The sequence below is a fragment of the Hoplias malabaricus genome, chromosome 5, assembly GCF_029633855.1.
Source record: "Hoplias malabaricus isolate fHopMal1 chromosome 5, fHopMal1.hap1, whole genome shotgun sequence".
NCBI lineage: Eukaryota > Metazoa > Chordata > Actinopteri > Characiformes > Erythrinidae > Hoplias > Hoplias malabaricus.
The window spans coordinates 48,263,915-48,290,643 of record NC_089804.1 but is presented as its reverse complement, the minus strand read 5'-3'; the positions used below and the strand labels follow the sequence as shown (position 1 = coordinate 48,290,643).

Sequence of the window (26,729 nt, the reverse complement as noted above, 5' to 3'; positions counted from 1 at the left end):
ACACTGCCTCTCGAATAACACAGCCATCTGTACTCTCTCCACACACTTTGGTCTGACCCTGCTGCTCTGTAAACAAAAGCTTAGACCACCGCCATTCTTGCCTTGAACTGGTACACAGTGTTACTCTTCAGCTTGTGTCATTTTACGAATTTGATAGTGCCTTGATTTTTGTGTATTCCAGTGTGAATTCTGCTCGGCTGGGATATAGAAAAGATTTCATTTGTTTTATTCATGCTCTGTTTTTATTCAGTTAATAAAATGCAATGAAAACCAGTAACTAAATATAGATGTCATTCTACACTAGTAAATAGTAGATTTCTCAAATATTCTTACGTAAACGTTAAAATTATACAACCTCAAATACTCAAGAAAGCACAAATCCATCAAAATTTTAACTAGTTACTTCTTACCTCTGACCAAGAGACATGTGGCTACAATTTCTTATTTATAAAAAAGGGCTAGTCATAAGTTAAGTATGATATACTAAATGCTTTGTGTGCGCAGTGCTATGGAGGAAGTTATGGAGGTTTTAAGTTATTTAGAGTCATTCTTTCAAAACAAGGAAAATTAGTGTTTTGACTTCATACTTTTAAACGCTTGATACTATGCAGCTTGTGTGAGAGAGTTTCACTGGAAATGAGAAGTGAAACTTGACTCTGGTGAGATTACTATACTGTTTGGCTAGAGTGAGTAGCTCAGGCTTTACACTTGTCTCTTTAGTGAATAAGTAAGTTTAAAGCTCTCAGAAGCTCCTCAAAGATTTTGAGGTTTTGGAATAGCCTTCATTCAAAGCACCAGGAAATAAGATGCTCACTTTAAATACCAAATCTTTCTGATAGTCTGCCTTCGCTGCTCACATCTAAAATTAAGTAAATTTGGCTCTTAGTCTTTAAGTTAGCACATGCACAAACTCATTTTGTACAAGAACGAATGCTGAAAATCAAGTCAAGATCTGTTATAATCTGTGCAATTATTTTTTTACAGTTTTTATTACAGTGTAGTTTACAATAGCTTTTGGGAGTATATGGAATTTTTTGGCTAAGGACGTATGATGATGAACCCTGTGTGAATGTGGTCAGTAGATTCTATAAAGGCCTAAAGAATACAATTATAACATCTAGTGGTGCTGAAGTGCTGATAGCCCTGAGAAACAGAAACAGATGAGTGGGGTCCCCTTGGGCTTTGGCCTTTTCGTTGGTCTCTGTGCACACTAGGGGTGAGGACAGACGCTTGGCTAAACAAAATCCATGAGCTCCTGCACTTGTCCTGACATTCCCTTATCATGGGTGATGGTGCCCTCTCTGACACGACCCAGCTACCAACACAAAACTGGACAGGTGTGGACCAGTCATGGCACATGAGAGATTTGTTGAGTCTAACTCATTTTAAGGCTGTTCACAAGTTTTGTGTTATGGAGATTTATTCCGCACTCTAAATGGGTTAAGACAAAATAGTTGATAACGTAGGTTATAGCAAAACTGTAACTCTGTGAGATTTAAAAAATGCACTCTCGCAGACTGCAGTTGTGATATAAAAATGGAGAATCTTTCAGACCAGGCCAGGTTTAGTGTATAAGTTTCCTCTCATTTGTACTTTGCAGAATTCATCTTTTGTCTATAATGTGTATGTTTGCTAAAGCCTCCTTGTTGTTACCCTGCAGCCTCGCATTTGACCCTGAAGGAATGTTCCCAGAGCTGTTCTGTGTGTTTGAGTCATTCAGGCCCTCAGGTACTTGTTGCACCCAACAATTACTCTCTCAGTCAGTCTGCAGCTTGATCAGCTAAATCAGGTGTTGTCACATTAGAGTGATGGAGGTGCAGTACAGTAACCGACCAATTACAGCTGTAGAATTTCTTAAGAACCTGCTGAGAGGCATAAGTACCTGTGCAAGACATTATGAACTGAGTATAGACAGCCCTGAGCTCTTCTCTCTCTCTCTCTCGTTCTCTCTCTCTCGCTCTCACTCTCTCTCTCTCCCCCTCAAACAGTCGGCTGAGATAAATTGTACATCACATTAGAAGCAGAAGTTTTAGACATTAATGATTTGGTCTCTGATGACTGGACCATTTTCCAAACTGTGTTTTAGGTTCAAGTGCTGAGTTACGAGTTCTTGCTTCTTGGAAAAATCTCTGATAGATCATTTCTTTCATGAATGTATAAAGTCATTTCTGAGAATGAAATGGAGACAATGAGGAGAAAGAACAAGAAAAATAAACAGGCCAAACCAGAGCCTTGTGTGGGTTTACAGGCATCATGAGAGTACAAAGTCTGTAAAATATGAAAGTAAAAAATGTGTTATTGTACAATGCAATGTGTCTGTTTCATTTAACACATTCATTGTAGTGAATGAATACATGTAAAAGGTAGTGGGCAGCCATCCCCAGGGCACCTGGAGATTAGGTGTCTTGCTCAAGGGCACCTCAGCCCTTGAGGGAGGATAGCTCTGCTTCTTCCCACAGCTCATAATTCCCTGCTGGGCGTGGGAGTCAAACCATCAACCTTCCAGTCTGAAACATAAACTGCATAAACTACACCATGAAAAATGCAAGTTATTTTTTTTTTCTCTGAAACTTTGATAGAAAGGAAATAAATAAATGTTGGCCTCCGACATGTGCACAGTTCTGTGTATTTTACTATAAAGTATCTTGGGAAAATTGGTTCCACATAGCGCCAAAAAGTGTTCTGCTTTCATGCAGTAGACAAATCACATGGAACCTTTCCACAAAAACAAAGGATACAGTCCACTGCAAACATGAGGGCAACATGCGTCAAGCAAGCATGTTAACCATGGAGGAGTTATTCACTTCCTTTGTTGTGAAACCAACTGTTAAACTCCTTCATGCTTTAATGCTAATGTTCACGTCAGAGTAAATGCTAAATACCCAGTTTCACAAAAAGGTTTGATAAAACTGAATATTTGTTCAAAAGAACAAGAAGGAACATGAGGCCTCACACTGTACTGGACCTGCGTTTTAAGCTTTCTGTAAGTCTGATGTTTTTATTTACAAACCCCATTTCCAGAAATGTTGGGACGCTAACTGAGAATACTATAAAAACTGAAATCTGTAATTTGTTAAATCACTTGAACATTTATGTATCATAAAAAATGACAAGGGAAATACTTTCAGTGGAACAGGGATGATTACCACTGTTCTGTACATGTAAATGTCAATAAAAAATACTGTTAAATAATGATCAAAGTTACTGCGTTCTAGAGCTCTGTTATACATTTCTGACACATTTTTGCAATGAACCACAATTAAACCAGAATTGCTTAATTTAAAGTATTTTTCAGTGGATGGCTCTTTGTATTGGATTTATTCTCTGATTCTGATTGGCAGATTCTGTGTTTAGATTGGCTGCTTCATCATGCCACTTTCAAAAAGAATTCTAGGCAGATATTTTCCTTATAGCTTCAGTAGCAGTGGGTGAGGCGTGAATAGACGAATGTACAAAATTGAACAATTCATACAATAGAACATTTTTTTATAACTATTTTACATTCCAGACTGAAGTCTGTTCTGCTCCGATGCTGTGAAGAGCCTCCAAGCAGTGTCTCGATTGTTTGCTTTGACTGATGGCTGTGGTTATGTTTAAAATCTGTCATCTCCTCCCTCCTCTGCTTGTTCAGCAATTTCTAAACCTTCATGACTGAGTGTTGGGAGACAGGTGGCAGTTTGTTGCACGGTTCCAGTTTGCTCAGATGTTCAATGTGTACGCAACTGTGCTCGTCTGACAAACTGCAGAGTCCACCATTTGTCCAGGAACGTGTCCACCAAAAGTCTCCTCCTGGAGTAATAACATTCTTCCTTAACCTGTGCTTCAGCTATATACTTATTGTGTACACTAATTGTGTTTCCTAATTACTGCTTCCCTGTGGTGTAAATCACTTCAGAACCTTTTGATCTGATCTGATTCTCTAATGCATCATTCATTTTGTGAAATTGTGCCATAGTTTGTTTCAGTTCCAAATTATTTTTTAGAATATTCATATGGCCAGATCCAGACAGACTGTTCACACGTTGTGTATTTATTGGAACCTTAAGGAATAATAGCCTGGCATTTTTATGTATTTATTTTTCTGACAATAAGAAACACATACCGTACTGTGCAAGAGTCAAGAGATGTTTTTTTTCCCCTGAGATTTTGCTGGGAGATTAATTATTGGATACAAGATTTCCTACAGAATTCCTCATTGAGATGTCTGAGAGATCTGAGAGGGAATGAAGCTTACAAGCTTGCTTCTAAGAAAAAAAGACAAAACACAGTATTTACAATGTAAACAAATATATCTAAGATCACAAGAAACAGAAGATACAACCAAGCTCTAAGACTGAACTTTAAAGGTGTGGAAACATGTCCTTGTAGATTTTTGATATTGAGTTGGTATTAGTGTATCCAGGTATGTTTTATGATACTTTCTTTAAAAAATAATAATAAATAATAATAATACTGATTGTGTTGGTTAGCTTTTACCACCTGTGCCCTCTAATCTCTTTCTCTGCCATAACTCATGGCCTGGCTGGCTTTGAGACTCCTTCTGCGTGTGTTCCCCCCGTGTGTGTGTGTGTGTGTGTGTGTTCCGATCCCTGTCTTGCTGAGCTGCAGCTTTATAACCTCCTTAATGTTTCAGAGAGAGGGTGGCCCTCTTTACTTTCAGCCTCTGACATCTGTGGGCACACAAAAGCAGAATTACAGATACACATGGACACTTTTGGTGATCAGTCACTTAGGCCAGTTGTTCACAGAGCAGCAGTGTGTGAACCTATAGAGTCAAACACACAAGCATGCGTTTGAAATATTTCATTGGTAATAAGTGAGTATAAGGTGGTGGTTAAACCACAGAAACATGCTCTGAATTACATCCAGGATTATTTGTGTATTCAGCTACTTTAAGGAGCACTCTCTTTAAGTAGACACCGATGTTCATTTTTGCACACACAGATTGTACAGTTCATAGAAAAACATGAAATGAAAAAGGATTCCAGAGCAGCTACATTTGAGCCTAAATTCTCAATGCTCAGTGCCAAGAGTGGGCATTCTCTGGAGTGATGGAGCTCCATCCAATACCTTTGAGATGCGTTGAGGTTGTGTTTGTGACCCAGAACCTGGTCTCACAAAGGTTTTGTGGCTTCATGCCATCAAATCATTACAGACATGTTGCAATATCTAGTACAAAGCTTTACCAGAAGAACAGAAGGGGAATGTTTGATGAGCAGATGTATTTTGGTAATAGAGCCTGTTTTCTAAGTTCAGCTTATTTCATGCTTCAGCTGCACATACATTTCAGAAACAATTTCCCTGAAAACGCATGGCCTCTTTGTTGCTTCAGATAGCAGTCTGACAACATAAAACACTCGTATATTGCTGTTCTGTGTCTCATTTCATGTTTTTAAAATACCTAAGCTTAAAATGATCAGGCTCTCTGAGCACCTCATTTATATGTTAATGAGCCCACTATCAACAATTCCTGTAAAGGCACACTGAGGCAGTGTGAAATTAGCTGACGAATTTACCCACTCTGACTGTAGTAAAAGAGTTCTCCCTATTTGACCTTTGTTATATTTTAAAAATGCATGCACAGACAGATGGCTGCATGTTTATTTCCCTTTATTGGGCTTGATACCATCTGTTTTCATGATGTTTTATTGCTGCAGTGTCACCTTGATATTGGAGGCAGACGTCTTGTTTCTGTCTGATTTCCTTTTGTTTTGCTGAGATTTATGTTTTAGCATTTTAATTTTATCTTAGGTTTAGTAAATACATGTACACTTTCTCTTAATGTAATAAATAAACAACAGTAATAATAGTAAATAATAAAGATTAGTAACTCTAGTTCTAGATATTTTTTTTTTTTTCAGTGAAAGTGTTTTATTCCATAGGAGCACAACATTTTTTCAAGAAATAAGGTGAATAATATTTTCTTTTTTCATTGAAAACTGGATCTTTTGACATAAGTTTAAGATTTAAGATGCTTTAAATTGCTAAAAACTTGAAACTGGCTAGAAATGTGTTTCATATATTGAGTTGATATATGATTTCACTTAATAAGATAGCATTTTTAATGGTGTGGTCTTGATATATAATATCGGAAACCATGCCGTTTATAGTCGTATATAAACACTGTCCATATTATCTCATGATTTATTCCAGCCATTGAACAAAGGTGTGTCTGCACTACAATCACTGATCCTGTCTTTAGACAGATATAGGGTGACAGCAGGGCCGTATTTCAGCCCTCTGCTCAACCCTATAGTCCCCTGCAGACAAAGCAGGCAGGTTTATGGTGGATCTTAAGGAAATTAGGGCCACAAATCTTCTACTGTCTTAGCTACAAAGCAGGGAATGCACTAACACGGGATGATAGAGACCAAAAAAAAAAAAGCGTAGACACAGGAAAAATCTCTTACTTTCAGGGACTTTTACTGAAGCAGAGTGCAGACAGGAGAGCTCAGTGAATGATTTATTTGCATCAATTTGATGGGCATTGGGTGATTACTTAATTTTGCATGTGTGGAGGGTTGCTCTGTGTGAGTGTTATCATGCAATTCTCTCAAGTTAATATATCAGTCAGACTAATGCAGTAGCTTTTCAGTGGTAGAGTCTGAACAGTTTTACCACAGTAGTATATATCTTTACATATTATATAACGGTACACACAAACAGTACAGGGGCCATTTTAATGTGTATTTAAATTAATGTTAGTAGCTAATGCATCTAAAATAGATTTTTAAGGCAATATCTAAGGCACCTTGAACAGACTGCAGTGAACCCTTCAGGTCAGAGACATAATAAATCAATGAGCAGCACTCTAACAATAGAAAAGTGTAAAGCTACAGTTCCTCCCAATTATGTAGGTTTTTTGTATGAAAGTGAGAGCAGAGAGAAAGTAATGTATATGTATTGAAATGTATATGTAATGTAATGTATAAGGGTTATGACACTGAAGTATGTACAGACAAGGTCTGGTTGTGTTTGATGAATGTGAATTAACCAAAGTAGAAGTGTACGCTGCGGTGAGAGAGAAGGTGGTATGGTCAGTAATTAGTAGGTGATAGTAGGTGGCTGGTTGATGGTTCAATGCAGAGCTGGCCTGTTCAGACAAGCAGGGATTTGGTGTCTCATGCATCTGGTGTGTGTTCACCCTGGGGGAGAGTAGGCTGGGATGTTTGATGTGGTTGAAAATAATATCCAATCTCTACCTTAACACTCTTCTCCAGCTCTGAAACTCCCAACAGCCTCCATTAACCCATGGTGTGAGAAAAGTTGAAGTGGCAACTTTAGCAGAGGGTTAAATGAGCAATGAGAAATATACTTGCATCATGTGGCCTGGATATGAAACCTATTTAAACTTGGCCACCCCCTGTGGAGGACCCACTGTATGGAGAATAAATCGGTTCATTCAGGGACTGCAAAGCAGTTTTTACTCTTGTGAGTTGCACTTCATATAAAACAAATTAATTTACAAATAATAAATAATCACATTCATAAATATTGCATGCGCCTTTAAGGAAATGTTATATTTGAGGCAGGTGTATAGGAGTTGATCTGAAGATGGAAAAACATTCTATATTCAGTTGTAATAGAAGCCAGTGGAAGAACCCTACCTAATGCAGGCTCCAGGGCAAATTGAGTGGAATAATGCACAGTGTAACACTCCAGCCAGCCAAATAATGAAGAGAGGGGGGAGACGGACAGGGGTCTGCAAAAGTGAAAGAAAGATAAAGAGGAGCTCCCCGTTGCTCTTAAGATGAGAAACAAAGACACTGTCCTTGAGGTATTCATGTTTAATTGCTTTAGAAAATTAATTTTTACTAATTAAATCTGATGACAAGGGGATTTCATTAAAAAAATAAAACAACAACAAAAACAACTCTGTTACTCATTGTCATCACTGTGTTCATGGCCACTCTACGCCAGCAGTCACACAGAACTGCTCGGATGAACATATGCACTGACGTTAGCAGCATGTTTGAGGGGACTGGTTTCTTCTAGTCACTGCACTCTATGTGAGGTTGTCTTGATGGTGTACTGAAGTTGTTGATTGTAAGTATATGCATTACAGATTTGAGTATGTTTAGTGTGTATTCAGTCTGTCTAGCTATTATGATCAGGTTTGCTTTAATACTCAGTGTGATATTAAGGATTTTGGAGAATCCCATTCATTGCTGTCAGTGACAAATTCAACTCGTACCTGGAATTCCTCATTTGGATATGACACCAGAGTAAAGTAATTTAGAGCATTTTAGATGATCATTTGTTAGCATTTAAAAACACATTTGAAAATTTGACAAAGCAAACTGGTAAAGACCATTCACTCATTTATTCGTTTTTTGTGTCCACTTTATGTAGTCCAGGGTCACATTTGGTCCAGAACCTACACTGTATAGTTGGGCACAGTGTGGGAACACACCCCGAACGGGGCGCCAGTCCGTCACAGGGCACCAAACACTCACCCAGTCACTCGCACACTCACACCTATGGACACTCTCTCAGACTACCAGCATGTGTTTCTCAAATGTGGGAGGAAACCCAAGCTCCCGGAAGAAACCCATGAAGAGACTGGGAGAACACACCTCACAGATAATGAAAAAAAAAACTCCCCACAAACAGTGAACAAAGTCAACATTTTAGCAAACAGTGTCTGGTAGAAGCCCTGTGAAGGACTGGCGCCCCCTCCAGGGTGTATTCCCACCTTGCGCCCAATGATTCCAGGTAGGCTCTGGACCCACCGTGACCCTGAACTGGATAAGCGCTTACAGATAATTAATGAATGAATGTTAGAATAAAACCTTGTATTTTTGTTTTTGTTATTGTGAGCTTTTTAATACCAGCTGTCCTTTTCATTGGGTCAAAATGCCTTAATGAAAGGACTAGAATGAATATGCAGATGTATAATAAAGTTGGAAGATTTTGGTATATATGAGGTAATGACATCATTCTGGGCTCATGTGTGATGGACATGTTGTAGCTTGTGTGCTCTTTTACAAGAGCACATCTCCACTCCCATCTGACTGTGGATCATTGAGATGTTACTCTTGTTGGTTTGTTGGTGTAGCTGTTCCAGTGGAGGATGAAGGAAAGTGGTTCTGCTTGGTCAGTACCCCCCCCCCCCCCCCCACACACACTTTTTTTTCTTTTTGTGGGGAAAATTTCCCCTACCTAACCACCCCACCCCTTTTTCCCCACCAATGTCCAAGCCAGGCTTTGATGTGTGTAAAGTGTGATGGTTTAATGACCGCAATGGGTCTCAGTGACTTGTAGTGGGTGGTGTCCAGGGCTGAGGGGAATGAGGGAATGAGTTTTACTAGACATAAGCTATCCCCTGTGGCCAGTGAATGGATGTAAGGAAAGCCTGCCTCACTGCTGAGACAGCTTCACTCCCACATGTGTCTCTGACTGGATTCTGTTTGGTAAGCCCACTGCTGCTATCTTTGATGTCTTGAATATATTTCTAGGTACTAAAATAATTTTACATCTAAAATATTGGCCAAAATCTGCAGCATGATCATTTGTTTTTCTGATTTTTTTTAAAATATTAAATACATTTGGGGCAGTCTGTGACATTTGTGTCTTTGAAAAGCACTTTATAATTTAAATGTAATCATATTTCTCTCTAGAGACAGCACAATACCACTTTTTTTCTGAAAACCGATACAAAAACTTATACTGAAACCTTTAGATATCAAGTGATTGCCCTTACATTTTCTCCCCATCAAAGAGAGTTTGAGGTTAAAGCATAGTGATTTTGTCTTAAATTTAGCTGTCAACAAGAGTGTGTTTGTATGTTCCTTGTATTGCACTGTGTTGTATTTTGATGCTGACTTAGTTGGCCAATCAAAAGCAATGCTCTCTGGTATCTCTGGTACCACGCTGGTGGAACGAGCTTCCAGCACCATCAGAGCAACAGAAACCCTCTCCGCATTCAGAAATCCTTGAAAACCCAACTCTTCCGAGAGTATCTTTTGCACTAAAAGTCTTTCTTTAACGCACTTATTACTTCCTGGCATATTGCACTCAATGTAAAGTATTTTTGTATAATTTGTGCTGTAGTTTGAATGTTAGATCCTCTTTTGTAAGTCGCTTTGGATAAAAGCGTCTGCCAAATGCATAAATGTAAATGTAAATGCAATGCACTCTCAACAATCCATTCCACAAAGCTGAGAGTTATCTAATGCCTTTAAAGTGATTCTGGATGAGCATCATTCTACATCCTCAACCTCACTCGTTTGTAGTGCAGTGCAACCGTTTACAGTTCTGACTCTCAGATGAAACTGAGCCGTAGATCATGTTGACTCATATCCTGCTGCCTTGGAGATGTCCAGGCACATCAAAACACATTGCTAGGGCTGGGGCTCATGATATGTGTGTGTGTGTATGTGTGGTCACACCCTTGACTCTTCAGAGCCTCTTAACTCAGAGTAGAGGGCTGTAAATGCATCACAAAAAGACAAACTGGGGCTTCATCATCACAGACAAACACATCCAGCAAATTAACAGTGGACCTGTTGTCCTCATGTTTGCATATTTAATGTGTAAATATTTAAATTAGACTATACCAAACTGCATTACATTTACTTTGCACTCAGCCTGTCCGTGTAATTTTGTTAGTTTGGCCGATTCGAGTAGAGTCGTGTAGGTTCCATGCAGTGGAAAAGTGCCATTTTTTTTATTGTCTTCAGTACGGACTTTCAAAATGAAACCTTAGAGTTTCATCTCGCCTCCTGTGACAGTGATCAAACTATTGCGAATTCTCATTCTGTATTTCTTCTAGTATTGAAGGTATTTTTGGGGATATATGAGGAATCTACCTTTGCTGCAGTAAAAGCCTCTACTCTCCTGGGAAAGCTTTAGACTAGATATTGGAATATTTCTGTGAGGTCTGATGGCATACAGCCATGAGAGTATTAGTGAGGTCAGGTACAGTTATCGAGTCACTCTTACTAATCCCAAAGGTATTGAATGGACATCTGTCACTCCAGAAAGGATGTACCTTAAACTAAAAGATTTTTGACTGTAGAATGGATATACAAACTGCTAAGATTATATCTGGCTTTTGGTTTAATGTTTTTGGTCAGAATCAGCAAGAACCAGAAAGAATTAGGCCTGTTAAAATAATTACATTATCATCTTATCCTATATATCCTTATCTTATCCTTGTAATATTATGGATATTTCCACAAGAAAGTTTTGCCCGTTGTGTTCACTTGCGTATTTGTTTGCATACAAATGACTGTGGGTGGCACGGTGGCGCAGCAGGGAGTGTCACAGTCACACCTGGAGGATATGGGTCTGTGTGAAGTTGGTGTGTTCTCCCCGTGTCGGCGTGGGTTTCCTCCGGGTGCTCCAGTTTCCTTCCACGGTCCAAAAACATACAATCGTAGGTGGATTGGCGGCTAAAAAAGAAAATCGTCCCTAGGTGTGTGTGTGTGTGAGTGAATGTGTGAGTGTGTGTTGCCCTGTGAAGGACAGGCGCCCCCTCCAGGGTGTGTTCCTGACTTCTGTGTAGGCTCTGGACCCACTGAGACCCTGAACTGTATAAGATGATACAGACAGTGAATGAATGAACGTTACGTCACCATTTTTTTAGCAAGTCCAGCTGCTCTAATCTGGTCCCTCTGGTTCTCACTGGGGCTTTTAGATCAATTTATAGATTGTACTTTTTATGAATAAAATTTACTTAATTACTTACTCAAAATTTGCCGGAAGTTCATTGCTTTCTAAAGTGGTGTAATTGCATTATTACACTATTATCATTACATCAGTGAGTGGTCTATTAAATGACAATAATATAATTTATTACAATTTTTTCTAGGACAATGTACTGGCCACAAAATATGGCTCTTGTGACCTAGTAAAAATATGTCCTTTATCACTTTAAGCACACATTCAGTGTGAGCTTGCAGTGATTATGAACGGCTGGAACTAATTAATTTTGTTCAAGTTTAATTTTAGTGACAGCTGCAGGCAAACCATGGGACCAGGAGTTAGGTTTTCAGTATTTACACATTCACTGAGCTTAACATGGCTTATCATGGTATTGGTTAAACCTGACATTTTTACGGAAAAAATGTTCATGATATGTATATATATATATATTTTTTTTTCTATAAAGACATGTGTGTTAAATGTTACTATAACTGTATATGTATTAGTGTTTTTACAAACTGCCACAGTACACTGACATAGTTCTAACAAGTGGCAAACTTTAGCTTTATTCCTTATTAATAATTTTTAAAGCACTTGAATATTTTAGGCATGTGAGTTGAATGTATAAGCTCCCATACTGTACATACCCCAGATTTAGGGCGTTTTTGCTGCTGACTGTTTACAGTTGTGGTATCTACTTCTTGTGGTTTAACTGATTTTTCTTGTGGCAGGTGGGGGGAGCGCGGACCAGAGCAGTAGTAGTGTGGATTGTGTCCATCAGGACGGAGCGCTGCCATGGAGAGGGAGCTGGGGTCAGGGAACTCCAGCCCCAGCAATACTGTCCTCAGCAACCCCAACACAACCGACACCACCAGCACCAACCATGGCAGCACTAGCACCACTACCACCAACACCAACAGACAGCAAAGTGTCTCACATATATCTGTTTACGGAGGAATTGCTGATAGACAGACAGTACAGGTACAGTACTCTGTGATGGAAGTAATATTAATAATGAACGTTGTGCAAGCTTATAGAGCTCTCTTAATTTCTATATACTCTCTTAAACAGTCTCTGTTGTTTGTTTAATTGGGTGGTGGAATTATATAAAACTGAGCAGCACTGTTGTGTCTGATCCACTCGTATCAGCACAACACACACTAACCCACCACCACAAGGCCAGTGACACTGGCACCGACAATGAGCCAACACCCAAATATTTCCTGCCCCATTGTAGTCCTATGTGGGTCTTGACCATTGAAGAGCAGGGTGAAATGGGGATTTTAAAAAATTATGCAGTGAAAAAGGTGGAGTACAGTCTGTAATGGTAGAACTACAAAGTGCTCTGCTCCTGTATGGTCAGTGGAGCTGATAAAATGGACATTGAATGTAGATGCAAGGTAGGTGTTCCTAATCCAATGATTGTTTAGTGTAGTGCACTGTGTATTGTGATGTTTTTATACCCCTCTGGCACACACTTCCCATTGGACAAATTGAATTTATGCTCATGTACATCTCTTCCAGAGTGTCCCATTTTATATCATCATTTTATATAGACATTACACAAACCAAGGGGGCACAGTTGAACATCTGTGTCCAAAATTGATGCATATTTTTTTTATTACCTATGATTTCAGGATTACTGTAAGACAAAATACTCACTGATACCTGTGTGTACTGTATGACTTTTGTTATTAGGACTGAGTGAATAGCATGCTCCGCCACTGCCCTCTTCAGGCAAACAACATCCACTGCACTTTAATTTTGCTCATGAAACAAACAAATGTGCTCCGTGGTCTGTCCCAGGAGCTGACGTGAACAACAGATCTGCTACAGTCGCTTGATGGAAAGTCATAGACTAAGTCTGATATGATTTATGAACCATAATAAAACATCTGTATATATTTTGTTTCATAAATAAAAGGGGAAAGTCTTTTCATGACAGATTGAAGGACAGGAGTCCTTCTTAGTTTGTATGGGAATGTCAGGATTGTGTGAGGCATGAATGAGCAAACTGTCAGAGGCCACAGATCTATCAAATCTGGCCTACAGCCCATAAAACATTAAAGGCTAAGCACCAGCTATGAAAGTGTCAAACAAATAAATACAGTGGAATATGAGTTCCTAACTTGTGTTTATTGATAGTCAGAAAACATGTTATTTCTTACAAGGAATAAGGTTTAAAAGACCGTTGCCCCCCCCCAACGGTGTTCGGAAACTCTAATAGGCGTCTTGCCTGTGACGTAGATGGTGGACAACAACTCTAACAATGTAAAATGACGAAAAGATGTGTTGTTTTTGGCTGCAATCATTCAAGGTACAGTGGGACATCTGTGCACAAATGGCCCAAAAATCCCAAAATATCCAGAAAATGGACTAAATTTGTCAACTTTAAACGGGCACTTTGGAAAGGACCATCCGCTCACTCCGTTATCTGTAGCTCATTTCACTGGCGCTTTTCCAACAATATGGGCATGTAAGGACACCAACGAAAGGTGTTCAAGAGCCTCTGTAACATGGAGGTAAACAGGGTAAGGACACTCACTTCGCCTGTTTTAGTTGGTGTTAGTTAACGTTAGCTTGACTCGCTAAACTCGGTGGCTCAGATTATATTCGGCTACGTAGCTGCATTACGGAGGTTTATAGTGTCGGATGAATTCGAGTTCGACTTCGATCACATTTACAAGAATAACGGTACCTCTAAATTTGAGTTTAGCTTATTGCTAGGCTATTGTCATGAATAATGTTGGTTATTTAGCTAGATACTGTCATAACAGTCAGTCATAACGGTGTTTTACCGCGGCGTTGTTCAGCCGTTGTCCACCAGTGACGTCACGGTTGCGTTCAAGAATTTCCGTAGCGTGCTCGGGTTTTTCCGTCAATTTAATAAAATTGTCAGTTTTAAAGCAAATTAAGCTGCTATTTTCATTTTAATTCATACTTATATATGTCAGTAACTAAAATAATGTGAAATATTCATGGAGGTCCATTAAGTGGTGCTTAGTCTTTAAGGTTGGTTTGGTCAGGTTTTCACTTTGTTCCAGTTGTTAATTAATATTTTGTGACATTATTAAGTGCAGAATGTTGATCAGGTTGTTCAGTCAAACTGTGAACTAGATGACCATTTACTAAACTTCATAGCTGCTGGTGTCACAATGTGTCAGATTTATATTCTGTAACAAAATGTTTATTTGTTGTATATCATAAGTAATTTAAGATATAATATTATGCAGATTTTTTATCTCATATGAGATGAATAATCACAATTTACTGAATGAATGTGAAGATGAATTATTGGAGAAAGAGACAGCAAAATTTCCAGCCATTTGTGCACACAGGACCATGTGCTGAAAAGTGTGTAGGCTCCCGCGTGGTCAGGGCAGTGTTGTCCAGCTGTCTGTGCTCTGACTGATGATCTGCTGTGATAAATTGCACTGACCCCTTCTGTCCAGCTCTGCAGCTGAAGACTTATTGTCTTAAGTTCATTGTTTCAGCTCTGAGCTTTCTCTCGCTGAAGGCATTTCATTCTGTCTGACAATGTGCTCTGCCTGGACATATTGATTGATTATATTGAGGGAAAAATGGGAAGGACTTTCCTGTCAAAATGACAATAACCTATTATTAGAACGCCCCAGAGCTTTACACCACACACAGACATAAACATTATTGTGGTAATAAACAAATGAATGAATGATTAAACAAACAAGTAAGTAAATACGTGTGTCAAAACTTAATGTTTCTGGAGTTATCCTGTTTAAATGGTGACCCTTTTACCTTTAGATCCCTGGAACTAGTTTTTTCCCCTTTTAAGCTGTGTGCATTTGAGTCTCACTCATTTTCTCTCACCGTCTTTCTCAGGTGATTCAGCAAGCTCTGAATAGACAGCCGAGTGCAGCTCAATATCTGCAGCAGATGTATGCGGCTCAGCAGCAGCACCTCATGTTGCAGACAGCAGCTCTTCAGCAGCAGCAGCTCAACCTAGCAGCAGTGCAACAGGTCTAACGCACACACGCATTGCATGCACGCACACACACACACAAACACACACACACATAGACACAGAGTGTGCACTAGATCAGAATTTTTCCAGAAATATTTGGCCTATAATAACTGAAATGGAAGAGTATTAAGTTAATATAACCTTTTTATATGAAGTCCAGCTCTATTTGTAGAAGTTTTACCACTTTTAGTGGTAGGAATTGGAAACAGATAAGTTGACAGCCAAAACACGCATGTAAAATTGGATTCTGGCTTCACTGCTAATGTTAGCTACTTAAAGGGGTGTAACTTGTTAGAGCATTGCTGTGAGGATTTGACATTGTTCTTAAACTGGGTTCAGAGCATCCGGTTTTATGTTGTGCTTTTTTAAACTGAGATTATACAATGTTATACAAAATGTTCCTTAAAACCAAAACTTATTGAGATGTCTTACTGAGACATCTGTGGATATTTTGCACATAAAAAGCCCTGACTGTGGCTACTGCAAAACCGCTTCTGGACCTCCACTTATAAGCTGTCCATAATGAATCAAACCTAACATTTCCACAAACTTACACACATTAATATTAAACCAATGTGGTTTCCAGTGGTGGCAAAAATTACTGCTGAGTCAAAACCTCATCTTCAAAGCTGTAAGTTTTTATAGGAGAAGGGAAAAACTATCTTAACTTGGAATGTTAAAGGAAGGAGACTTTGTTCCAAGGAATACTGGACCACTTCAGTTGTTCTGTTCAGCATGAAACACAAGGATAAACAATAAAGGATAGCTGGTATTTTCAAACTGTATACAAATATATGTATAATAAAAGTAAAATAAATGGGGATACATGTTTATCCAGCAGCAGTGATATACAGGTTTATAGGTTTATCTACTCAGTAGATTTGTATAATTACATCAATAATTTTGGAGAAAAATAATGGACAGAGGCAGGCAATGTCAGTTTGAGAATGTAAAAATACTTCCCAGAATTATGTTTCCATAGCTCATAGACATCTGAGGCTGGTCTGAGAAAACTGAGGAGGCCAAGTAGTTAGAATGAAATCCTGGATAGAATTTTTACTTTTACTTTTTACCTTTGCCTGCTGTAAGTCTTAGATCAGAGGGACAGACTGTGGTGGAGAGAGATCTGTTTCCTCCCAGTCTCTTTCATGGTGTGCGTGTGTGTGTGCATGTGTGTATGTGTATAAAGAGCTTTCAGTGTTGATTAATGGGGGCTGGATACGACTTGTGATCCTCTCTCTGTGTTTCTGTCCCCAGGCCAGTATTGCAGCAGGCAGACAGAGCTGTAATCAGAATGGAGCAGTGTCTCAGCAGGGTGTCCCCTCCCAAACCACAGTAAGCTTCATAAATCCTGATGCTCTGTGACACCTCAGTGACAGTATATCTGTATATTTAATCATGTTTTCCATCTGTAAATTGTTATATTATAGGATTTTTATTGTCATTATAAAAGATCCTCACTGAAATACTGCCAGTTCCTCAATTTGAAAATAAGGTTCATATAAAAGTTAAAAAAAAAACAAAAAAAAGAAAAGAAAAACAGATGCCAAAATGTAGAGTATGAAGAAATGTTTTATTGATAAAAACAAAACCTAAAGGCAACATTCACAAATTAAATCAAAACACTTAATTTTACAGATTACCTGAGGTGAACCTGACTCTAAATACTGGAGACTACTAACTACATGGAAGTAAACACAGACCAAAAGTGCTACAAAACTAAACTTGGTTTTATGGTAGTTAAAACAGTGAAAAAAAAAACTTACAGACAAGTTAAACTTCAGCCAAACACACCCTCCCACATTAAAAGACACAGAGCTTGTAAACAAGAGCCAGAGAGAACAGCCATTCCCCAGAATCGTCACTGTTGCCTTTACGTGTCACTATAGTTTGTAGGAAATGTTGTCATTATGTAAAGTATTTTTAGCAATGTAATTTGGATTAAAGGAAAAACAAGCCACTGGCCAGAAAAAAATTTTTTATTTTATTTATTTATTTATTTATTTTTTTAAATGTCCTTACAATTCTACATACTCTGCCAGTCAAACACTGTGGCAAGAACATTCGTCCTCAGAGCTCAGAGACACATGAAGCCAACCACTGTTTCTTTTCAAAAGGATGCTAATGTAATGATAGTCACTGTAAAAAAAAATGTTTGGGACAATTTCCCCCTTGTACCTGTATCTGAAGGGTGTTTAGTCCTTGGTTATTTCTGACACTAACTTGTATTATAGTTTAATAGTGTAGGTTAATACCTGCTGTGTGGTCCTTTATCATAGAATTATGCAGCTTAATGGTGTATTATGTCTTTTTGTGTTCACTCTTTTTTTTCCTTTCAGATCAAGCTTGCCGGCTGTCCTGCAACAACTTCCCAGCTGATCAGCAGAGCTCAGGGAGTGACCTCTGCTCCAGTCAACATTACCCAGCAGACCGTTCTCTTGGGGAACTCCTCTACTCCGACCCTCACAGCCAGCCAAGCACAGATGTACCTGCGTGCACAGATGGTAGGGTGATACCCACCAGAATGCACCAAAATGCACATTAACAAGCACTGTAAACAAACACCATAAAGCTATCAGGATATTTATGACCTGCTGAAGCCCAGTGAACATTTCCAACACTCCAATGTTCATCTCTGTTTAACAAGTTTTAAAATAAATAGAAGCAGATTTTGCCTGTGGTTTTTCATGTTTAACCCACAGTTCTTAGCCAGACGGAATGTAACGATCTCTTCATCCGCAGATTAGACAGGAATAGTTGGGAAATATTAATAACAAAAGGTGTGTCCTCATTTATAATGGGAATCTGCCCATGCTTCTCACATTTACAGCTGGAGCCACAGCTTTCTTGTGGCTTTGGCTTTTAGCTTTGCCATGGCTTTAGTTATTTGAGAAAGCATTAGACCTGAGGTGGTGAATCTCAAACATTTTTCTTGGCAAATTCACTCAGTTCATAAAAGAATTTGGCAGAGCATCTAATAGAGAGAAGGATCTGTCCAACTAATGCCCGGATGTGAAATACAAACTCATCAGTTTCCATCTGAGTTTATGGTTGGACAAGGTTTAAAATAACTGGCTATGTTGGTTACATTTTAGGTCAGGGGTGTCAAAAGCACCACGCTGAGCCACGCTGCACACATTATTTAAAAAATGATTAGTAGGGCATTAATATGTCAGCAACTCCTCATAAGTAAATTTATCAGAAAAGTTCATTTTAAATGAATTGTCTGAATAAAATAACCTGATAAAACTAAAGTTAAGAAGTGTAGCATTAGATGCTGAAGACATTGTCTTTTTATACAATTTACTTAATGTAATACATAATGTTGTAATAAATATATGTAAATGTAAGCAAAGTACACTACAGAGTTTTTGATTCACTTGTCAGCAGTAGCTCCTAGATAGAGTTGCTAAGCAGTTATTGGTTGGGTGTTGTGTCAGTCATTGTTCTACAAGTGGCCAATCATAGTTCAAAGATTATTAGAATCTTCATATGGTGGGTCAAATGAGGTCTTATCTGTTTTACATCCCTGGTTTAGATAATATTACGCATGTGATACATTTCCTTACTGATCAAATTAGTCATTTTTGTTATGATTTTCAGGCACAGCATAATAATCTTGTGCAAGTAGCTAGGAGCCTAGGCCGTGCTGTTCCTTTGTCCCCTCAGTTCATACTCACTCCGACTGCCACAGTCACCACCGTCCAGCCGGAGTTGTCCTCACAGCCGGTCAGCCAGCAGGCCACCAACACACAGGTACTACCCTCCTATCAGTTACATCCCTTAAACCTATAGTAGAAATATCAGCATCATATGTTTAAAATTAATACATACTACATCCTTAAAAGTGATCTTTGAATGAACCATATTTGGTTCCACAAAGACCCTATGTGTTTAAAAGGTGTATGAGTGTGAAGAACCTTTTAAAGGTTTAAAAATCCATCACACAATCTTAAGGTTCTTTACTCACTTAAATGTTTAGCAAACATGGTTCTTTATGGAACTGGCATTGCTCAAAGAACCTTTTATAGTACATTTCTTTTTAAAAGTGTGGGCTATAAATATTAAAGCGTCATACTATTTTACAACAACATTGTGGTCCATTTATACAAATTAAGCTTTCAATCAGCCAAAGTTGGGTTGTTTTGTGATGTCAAAAACACTAATTTAGCTTTTTTCTCATAGAAGTTATGTTTATGTTTGACATAAATTACAGGGTTTCATTTTGGACTGATATGAGACAGCCAATCAGAACAGAGATCATTTACATATACGTAACCTAGGGACACAGTTAAAAAAACCTGTTTGATAAGAGATAATGGGATAAAGAAAGCTTGGAAAACACTCATTATAAAATAATGTTATTGAAATAAATAAATAATGGAAGTGTTTAAAGGAAGCCTATACAACGATAGCAGACACCTCTGCTACATACAGCTCATATACAGCTAATGCGTTTGCCCCACATGGAGCAATACTCCTAAACTGTGCTTGACTCGGGTTACGGCACGTAGTGACAGCACATCTGACATCTGACACCTATATGATAAATTTGTGGCAGGTTAGAGGTAGCTGATTTACTTTGAGTCAACTCTATCATTCAAGGCTATAAGAGAACTGCAGATGTGGCACATTTCTTCCAAATAATTATTGCTATCTGGGTTATGTCAAGCTCAGTTTCTTATTATAAGAATCTTGAATATGCATTATCATCATGAACATTTACAAATAATTATTGCAGATTCACCACAAAATTACATTTTAACAAACTTTATTTTTTTAATTGAGTAACTAGCTAATTAGCGTCCATGCTGTAAAATCATGGCGTTCTCTTGTGTCCTGATCTCACAGATGCAAAACCTGGTGCTGCGTGGCCAGCAGGGGGCAGTGGTTTCCTCCCCCTCTCACTCTCAGCTGCAGGGTCTAGGAGTGAAGCCAAGTGCTGGAGGGTCAGCTCAGCTCAAACTGTCCAGCCAACCGGAGCCACAGCTAAAGACTCCCTGCAGTGGCCCCCAAGGACCACAGTGTCCCACGACAAAGTCCAGACCGGCAGACTCTAACTCCAATGAGAGTGATAATAATTATGGCGCACGTGCAGTCAGTGTGAGCCACAACATGACAACAGTGACCAGCCATCCCCTTATCAACACTGGTAAGAGACCTGGTTTTGTTTAATATGGAAAAATATTAGTAAATAATTAGTTAGTTGTGATAAAGGCAACATGAGGTTATACTGTTTTTAATGTCGCAGCATAGCAGTACAGAGTAAGGGTGTAACGTTGTCATAGTTTTGCATTGTAATATTATAGCATCACAGTTTCACACTGCAATGTGCAAATGTACATAGGAATTTAGAAATTTGACAGTGCATTAGTGAGCTTTATTTTATTATGGGGGGGGGGCAGAGAAGGTGAAGAAGAGAGTGACTAAAAGAAAGAAAATGTAGACAGAAAGAGAAAGAAATTAAAAACCTTGGAGAGAATGAGGATGTGAAGAGGAAGAAAGAATAAGCAGGTGTGAGGAAAGAAAGTAAGTAAGAAAGAGTAAGAGCAAGAGAGAGGATGAATGAGTAAAAGAAAGGAAATAGAGAGAGAGAGAGAGAGAGAAAGAAAGAAAATGGAGACAGAAAGAGAAAGAAATAAAAAACATGGAGAGAAGGAGGGGGTGAAGAGTGAAACAGAAAATGAAAGGAAAAAACAAAATGAAAAAGTAAAACAGAAAGTGAAAAAAAAGGATTAAGGGCAGGAGAGAGGATAAATGAGACAGTGACAGAGTAAATGAAAGGAAATAGAGAGAGAGAGAGAGAGAGAGAGAGAGAGAGAAGAAGAGTGATACTAACAGAAGAAAATGGAGACAGAAAGAGAAATAAATTAAAAACCCATGGAGAGAAGGAGGGTGTGAAGGGATAGAAAGAATAAGCAGATGAGGAAAGTAAGAAAGAATTGAAAGAAAGAAACAGAAAATGAAAAAAGAAAGAGTAAGGGCAGGAGAGAGAATGAATGAGACAGTGACAGAGTAAAAGAAAGGGAAATAGAGAGAGGAAAAAAAGCAGAGAGAGAGAGCGAGCGCAAGCATAAGTCATTCTTCCACTGCATTTGCTTTCAGACAGACATTTCCTGTGAATCCTTGCTCTTGTTCAACTATGCGCTGTTAACGAACTTTTCAATCATGTGGTGTGCGAGGCCAGCTTAGGTTCTGACACCCACGCTATATTTCAAAAGGTTTCTTTTGCGTGTGTGAGTTTGTGCCACCCACATTCTATTAGAGAAGGCCTTGACCTTGTGCTTCAGGAAGGAAGCCAATTGTATCGCATTTTCTTTTTCACAAGGTGTTCTTAAGTAAAAGATACAAACTGAATCTGATGATTACGTTTATAATACAGAAAGTATTTGAAGAATTAAGTAGAAGTTTTGAGATGAGAGTCAGTGTTTCAAGAATAAAGTCATACATATTGAAAACAGAATTGTAATATTGAGAGGAAATAGGGTCAAGTTTTCAATAACACAGTTGTAAAATTATCGACAAAAAACAGCAATGTGTCCTGCAAAAGTGTCAGTAAAGTGACTGAAGGCAGCACATGTGCTTTTATGACTATGATCAATATATTCCAACTTTGTTCTTGATAAATAATAACTTTATTATTAAAATTCGGATGTTATTCTCAGTATATTGACTTCTCCTCAAAGAACTCCGTTCTCTCTCAAAATCTTTGTCTTTGTTAACAGTGTCACACTGTGTGATGCTATTTTTCCACTCTGGAATTATATAACAAAAGGCCATGATATTGTTTAATGCGTCTGACGCCTCCACTGAAAATGTGTGTTTATTCCAACTGTATGTTTCTACAATAATCACACTTTTTCATGTAGAGGGAGTGTAATATTTGCAGATAGGTTCATGCCACACAATGTACGCCAAAGACATTTTTTTTTTAACATTTCTCCTGCTTTTTCTGACCTTGTGCTGAACATCTACAAAAGAGCTGTATGGACAGAATGTACCAAATGCTTTTATATAAGAACATAACAGAGAGAGTTGGATCTATTTTCTTGAGCTGTGCTCTGTATCCCTAGTGATTCATATCAAATTCAAATAGTGTAAAAGCAATGTAGTGCCAATATTATAGTATTAATATCACAACAAAACAAAACCCCACACCTCCAGTTGGTTTATTTTGTTGGTTCTGTCATGCCAGATTTTATAAATAAAAGACCAGTAGTAATGATCCAAATGTACGTGAAATATATGATAATGCCTGGTATAATTTGTAAGTAAGTCATTGCAAGAACATGTTAATTTTTATTTGAAAATAGTATGTTAATTTATAATGGCAGGTTTTATAGCACATTAAGACTACATTTTAATATACAATGTGGATAGTACCACTATAATAATAAGTAAAAAAAATATGTAAGTATATCTCAGACCTTTAGGTAGCACTTTCTGTGAATTAAGTTGTTAACCTTTATGTAAGGTCTGTGTCACCACCACTGGGAATATGTCTAACTTTGTATGGCCAGTTGAAACTATATGGAATCATTCATTACTTCACATCCAACCCATTATAATAATAAATGATTAAATATTAATATTATAATATTTTAAAAACCTGAGGAGTTCCGTATTAAAACTTTGACAAATTTGATACAGTGTGTATAATTCTACTCGCCAGGTCTAATAACATGGCAGCCTGACACCTGAATAAATCACAAACCCTTGTTTCCTTCAACCTTCTGCTCTGGCTATTATGTTCATAACACATCATCCATCACAGTCATATTAATAGAAATGAGCTGCTCTAAAGACTAGCCATGCCTGCAGCAAACAAGTCCAAATGGGAACCACAAGTAGCTGCTGTTATTTGTGGATGAAGGGTTTCAGATTGAGTAGCAAGTACCAGGCTGTGTTGACATATTTTCTGTAGTAAGAGCTTGACAGAGTGTTTTAGTATCAATCTTTATATGGAGCTTTACTCTTTGTGCATGATTCAACCACAAGGAACTGAAAGTGTTGCAATAACAGTGGTTTTACACTTAATACATTTTTACTGCTCATTTTATGCATTTTACTGATCATCTAGCCAACTGCTTCCTCAAGCACAGCCCTTCTGAAAGGGGTCTGTTATTGCAGTAACTTGGTAAAAATGCTAAATTCACTAAATTTAAAGTGAACGGGCCTCCAGAAAGACTAACATTGGGAATCTACAGGGATGTGTGCCAAGAAAAAAGCCCTTTTGCACAACCTATATTTTCTTCATGAGGAACTCATTAGAACTTGAAAAGAACATAGCCAGCAGCATGGACCTCAATATAGCATTTGGACCATGATTGGAGAGACGCCTAAGCAGGACCAGACGTTTTCTTGGCTCTCTGAAACTACATCTAAGGGCACTTTCAGTGGACGTGTAAAGGCGTTTAGGAACCCTTATGATCTAATGGGTTCTGTATTGTGGTGGGTGATATATTGGCATTCCAAAACCAGTACTGAAGTGAATGTGACTGGTAGATAAAAATGTTACACTGCTGTACTGAAAGATAAAGCACATTTATATAAATGGTGGCCATTTTGATGGTCTTATGGGTATCATAAGCTTATTGGGGGTTACTAGTTATTTTTTTTTTACTTCATTTTTGAAATCTTTGTTGAAATTACTTAAAACTTGCAACTAATGGCAGACAGGAGAGGACAATGTAAATTTCATAGTACCATAATACATATAAAATAAAATACTGTGATAATGCCAGCACTATTCATATAAAAACAATGGTATCTCAGGAGCTTAAATTATATTAGAGGAAAAACAATTGTGTAAAAATAAAAAATAATCTGAGAGGAATCACTTAACAAAACAGCAATGCTTGTACTCAGGGAACAAAATATGGATTAAAGTGCAGATATGGAGACCTGTTACATATATTCAGGTATATTCTCTATCCCACATTAACTGGAAAGGAATATGGAGTATATCCAGTAAATTGAAACTCTGTTCAACCTTCTTTTCTTCTGCTACTGTTTCCGTTGTCCCTGAGGCGTAACCCATAGAGGAACACTAAATGCTGTCCTCTGCTTTCTTTCCTCAAAGCCAGGAAGTCTTACAGACATTTCCTTTTTTTATTCAAGTTCTGTGTTTCACATAGCTGTGAGCCTAAGGAGCAGGAATTAATTATTTATTACCATGCATGCAACTTTAAACCAGGGACCACAACCATGTCCATAGAAAGGACCACATCAGAAGCAGTGTAATTCAGCATGTGCTTTTGAACTTGGCTTGCTATCAATCTGCAGTACAGGAATAATATTTTATTGTGTTAGCTGCAGAGTTTCATAGCATTTCCAAGGGATATATGTTACCATGTCCTCAACAGGGAACAATTTTAAATATAGATTTTTTTTTCCATTGTGCATTATTGTTCACTGTTGTAGGTTAAACATATTATATATAAACATGTGCCATTATACAACCCCTGTTCCAATGAAGATGGGACGTTGCGTAAAACATAAATAAAAACAAAATACGATTGCAAATCCTTTTCAACCTATATTCAATTGAATACACTACAAAGACATGATATTTAATGTTCAAACCTATAAACGTTATTGTTTTTATTTATTTTTTATTTTTTTCAAATATTCACTCATTCTGAATTTGAGGCCTGCAACACATTCCAAAATAATTGGGGCAGGGGCAACAAAAGACTGGGAAAGTTGAGGAATGCTCAAAAAACACCTGTTTGGGACATTCCACAGGTGAACAGGTTAACTGGAAACAGGTGAGTGTCATGATTGGGTTTAAAGGGAGCATCGCCAGAGGGCTCAGTCGTTCAAAAGCAAGGATGGGGCGATGTTCACCACTTTGTGAACATCTGCATGAGCAAATTGTCCAACAGTTTAAGAACGTTTCTCAATGTACAATTACAAGGAATTTAGAGATTTCATCATCTACTGTCCATAATATCATCAAAAGATTCAGAGAATCTAGAGAAATCTCTGAAAGTAAGAGGCAAGGCCGAAAACCAATATTGAATGCCCGTGACCTTCAATCCCTCAGGCAGCACTGCACTAAAAACCAACATCATTCTGTAATGGATATTACCTCATGGGCTCAGGAACACTTCAGAAAACCATTGTCAGTGAACACAGTTTGCCACTCCATCTACAAGTACAAGTTAAAACTCTACCATGCAAAGCGAAAGCCATATATCAACAACACCCAGAAACACCGCTGGCTTCTCTGGGCCCGAGCTCATCTGACATGGACTAAAACAAAGTGGAAAAGTGTCCTGTGGTCTGACGCATCCATATTTCAAATAGTTTTTTGAAATTATGGACATTGTGTCCTCTGGGCCAAGGAGGTAAAAGACTGTCCGGATTGTTATCAGTTATCAGCAAAGTTCAAAAGCCAGCATCTCTGATTGTATGAGGGTGTGTTAGTGCGCATAGCATGGGTAACTTGCACATCTGTGAAGGCACAATAAATTGCTGAAAGGTACATACGGGTTTTGGAGCAACATATGCTGCCATCTAAGTAACATCTTTTTCAGGGACGTCCCTGCTTATTTCAGCAAGACAATGCCAAGCCACATTCTGCATGTGTAACAACAGCGTGGCTTTGTAGTAAACTGTACTAGACTGGCCTTCCTGCAGTCCAGACCTGTCTCCCATTAAAAATGTGTGGCACATTATGAAGCGCAAAATACGACCGTGGAGACCCTGGACTGTTGAGCAACTGAAGTTTTACATCAAGCAAGAATGGGAAAGAATTCCATCTACAAAGCTTCAACAACTAGTGTCCTCAGTTCCCAAACTTGTTGTTAAAAGGAAAGGTGATGTAACACAGTGGTAAAAATGCCCCTGTCCCAGCTTTTTTGGAACGTGTTTCAGGCCTTAAATTCAAAATAAGTGAATATTTGCAAAAAAACAATAATGTTTATTCATTTGAACATTTAATATCTTGTCTTTGTAGTGAATTCAAATAAGTATAGAATGTGCAAATCATCGTTTTCTGTTTTTATTTATGTTTTACGCAACATCCCATCTTAATTGGAATTAGGGTTGTAGGTGCCATGAAATATTAGAGTCA

The 26,729-nt window shown here is 38.2% G+C and overlaps 1 protein-coding gene across 2 annotated transcripts in view; it reads left to right on the top strand.

Annotated features, from left to right (window-relative positions):
• phc2a (polyhomeotic homolog 2a (Drosophila)) overlaps nt 1-26,729 on the top strand; it is a 43,991-nt gene that overhangs the window by 2,107 nt on the left and 15,155 nt on the right. The window contains exons 2-7 of one of the 2 annotated variants that reach the window (XM_066672686.1): nt 12,381-12,630; nt 15,508-15,645; nt 16,907-16,984; nt 17,989-18,153; nt 19,319-19,405; nt 20,501-20,801. In XM_066672686.1, the coding sequence (XP_066528783.1) occupies nt 12,445-12,630; nt 15,508-15,645; nt 16,907-16,984; nt 17,989-18,153; nt 19,319-19,405; nt 20,501-20,801 (955 nt within the window). In that variant the 5' untranslated portion in view covers nt 12,381-12,444. Of the gene's footprint in view, nt 1-12,380; nt 12,631-15,507; nt 15,646-16,906; nt 16,985-17,988; nt 18,154-19,252; nt 19,406-20,500; nt 20,802-26,729 lie in introns of both variants that reach the window. The other variant, XM_066672685.1, reaches the window with a different exon arrangement.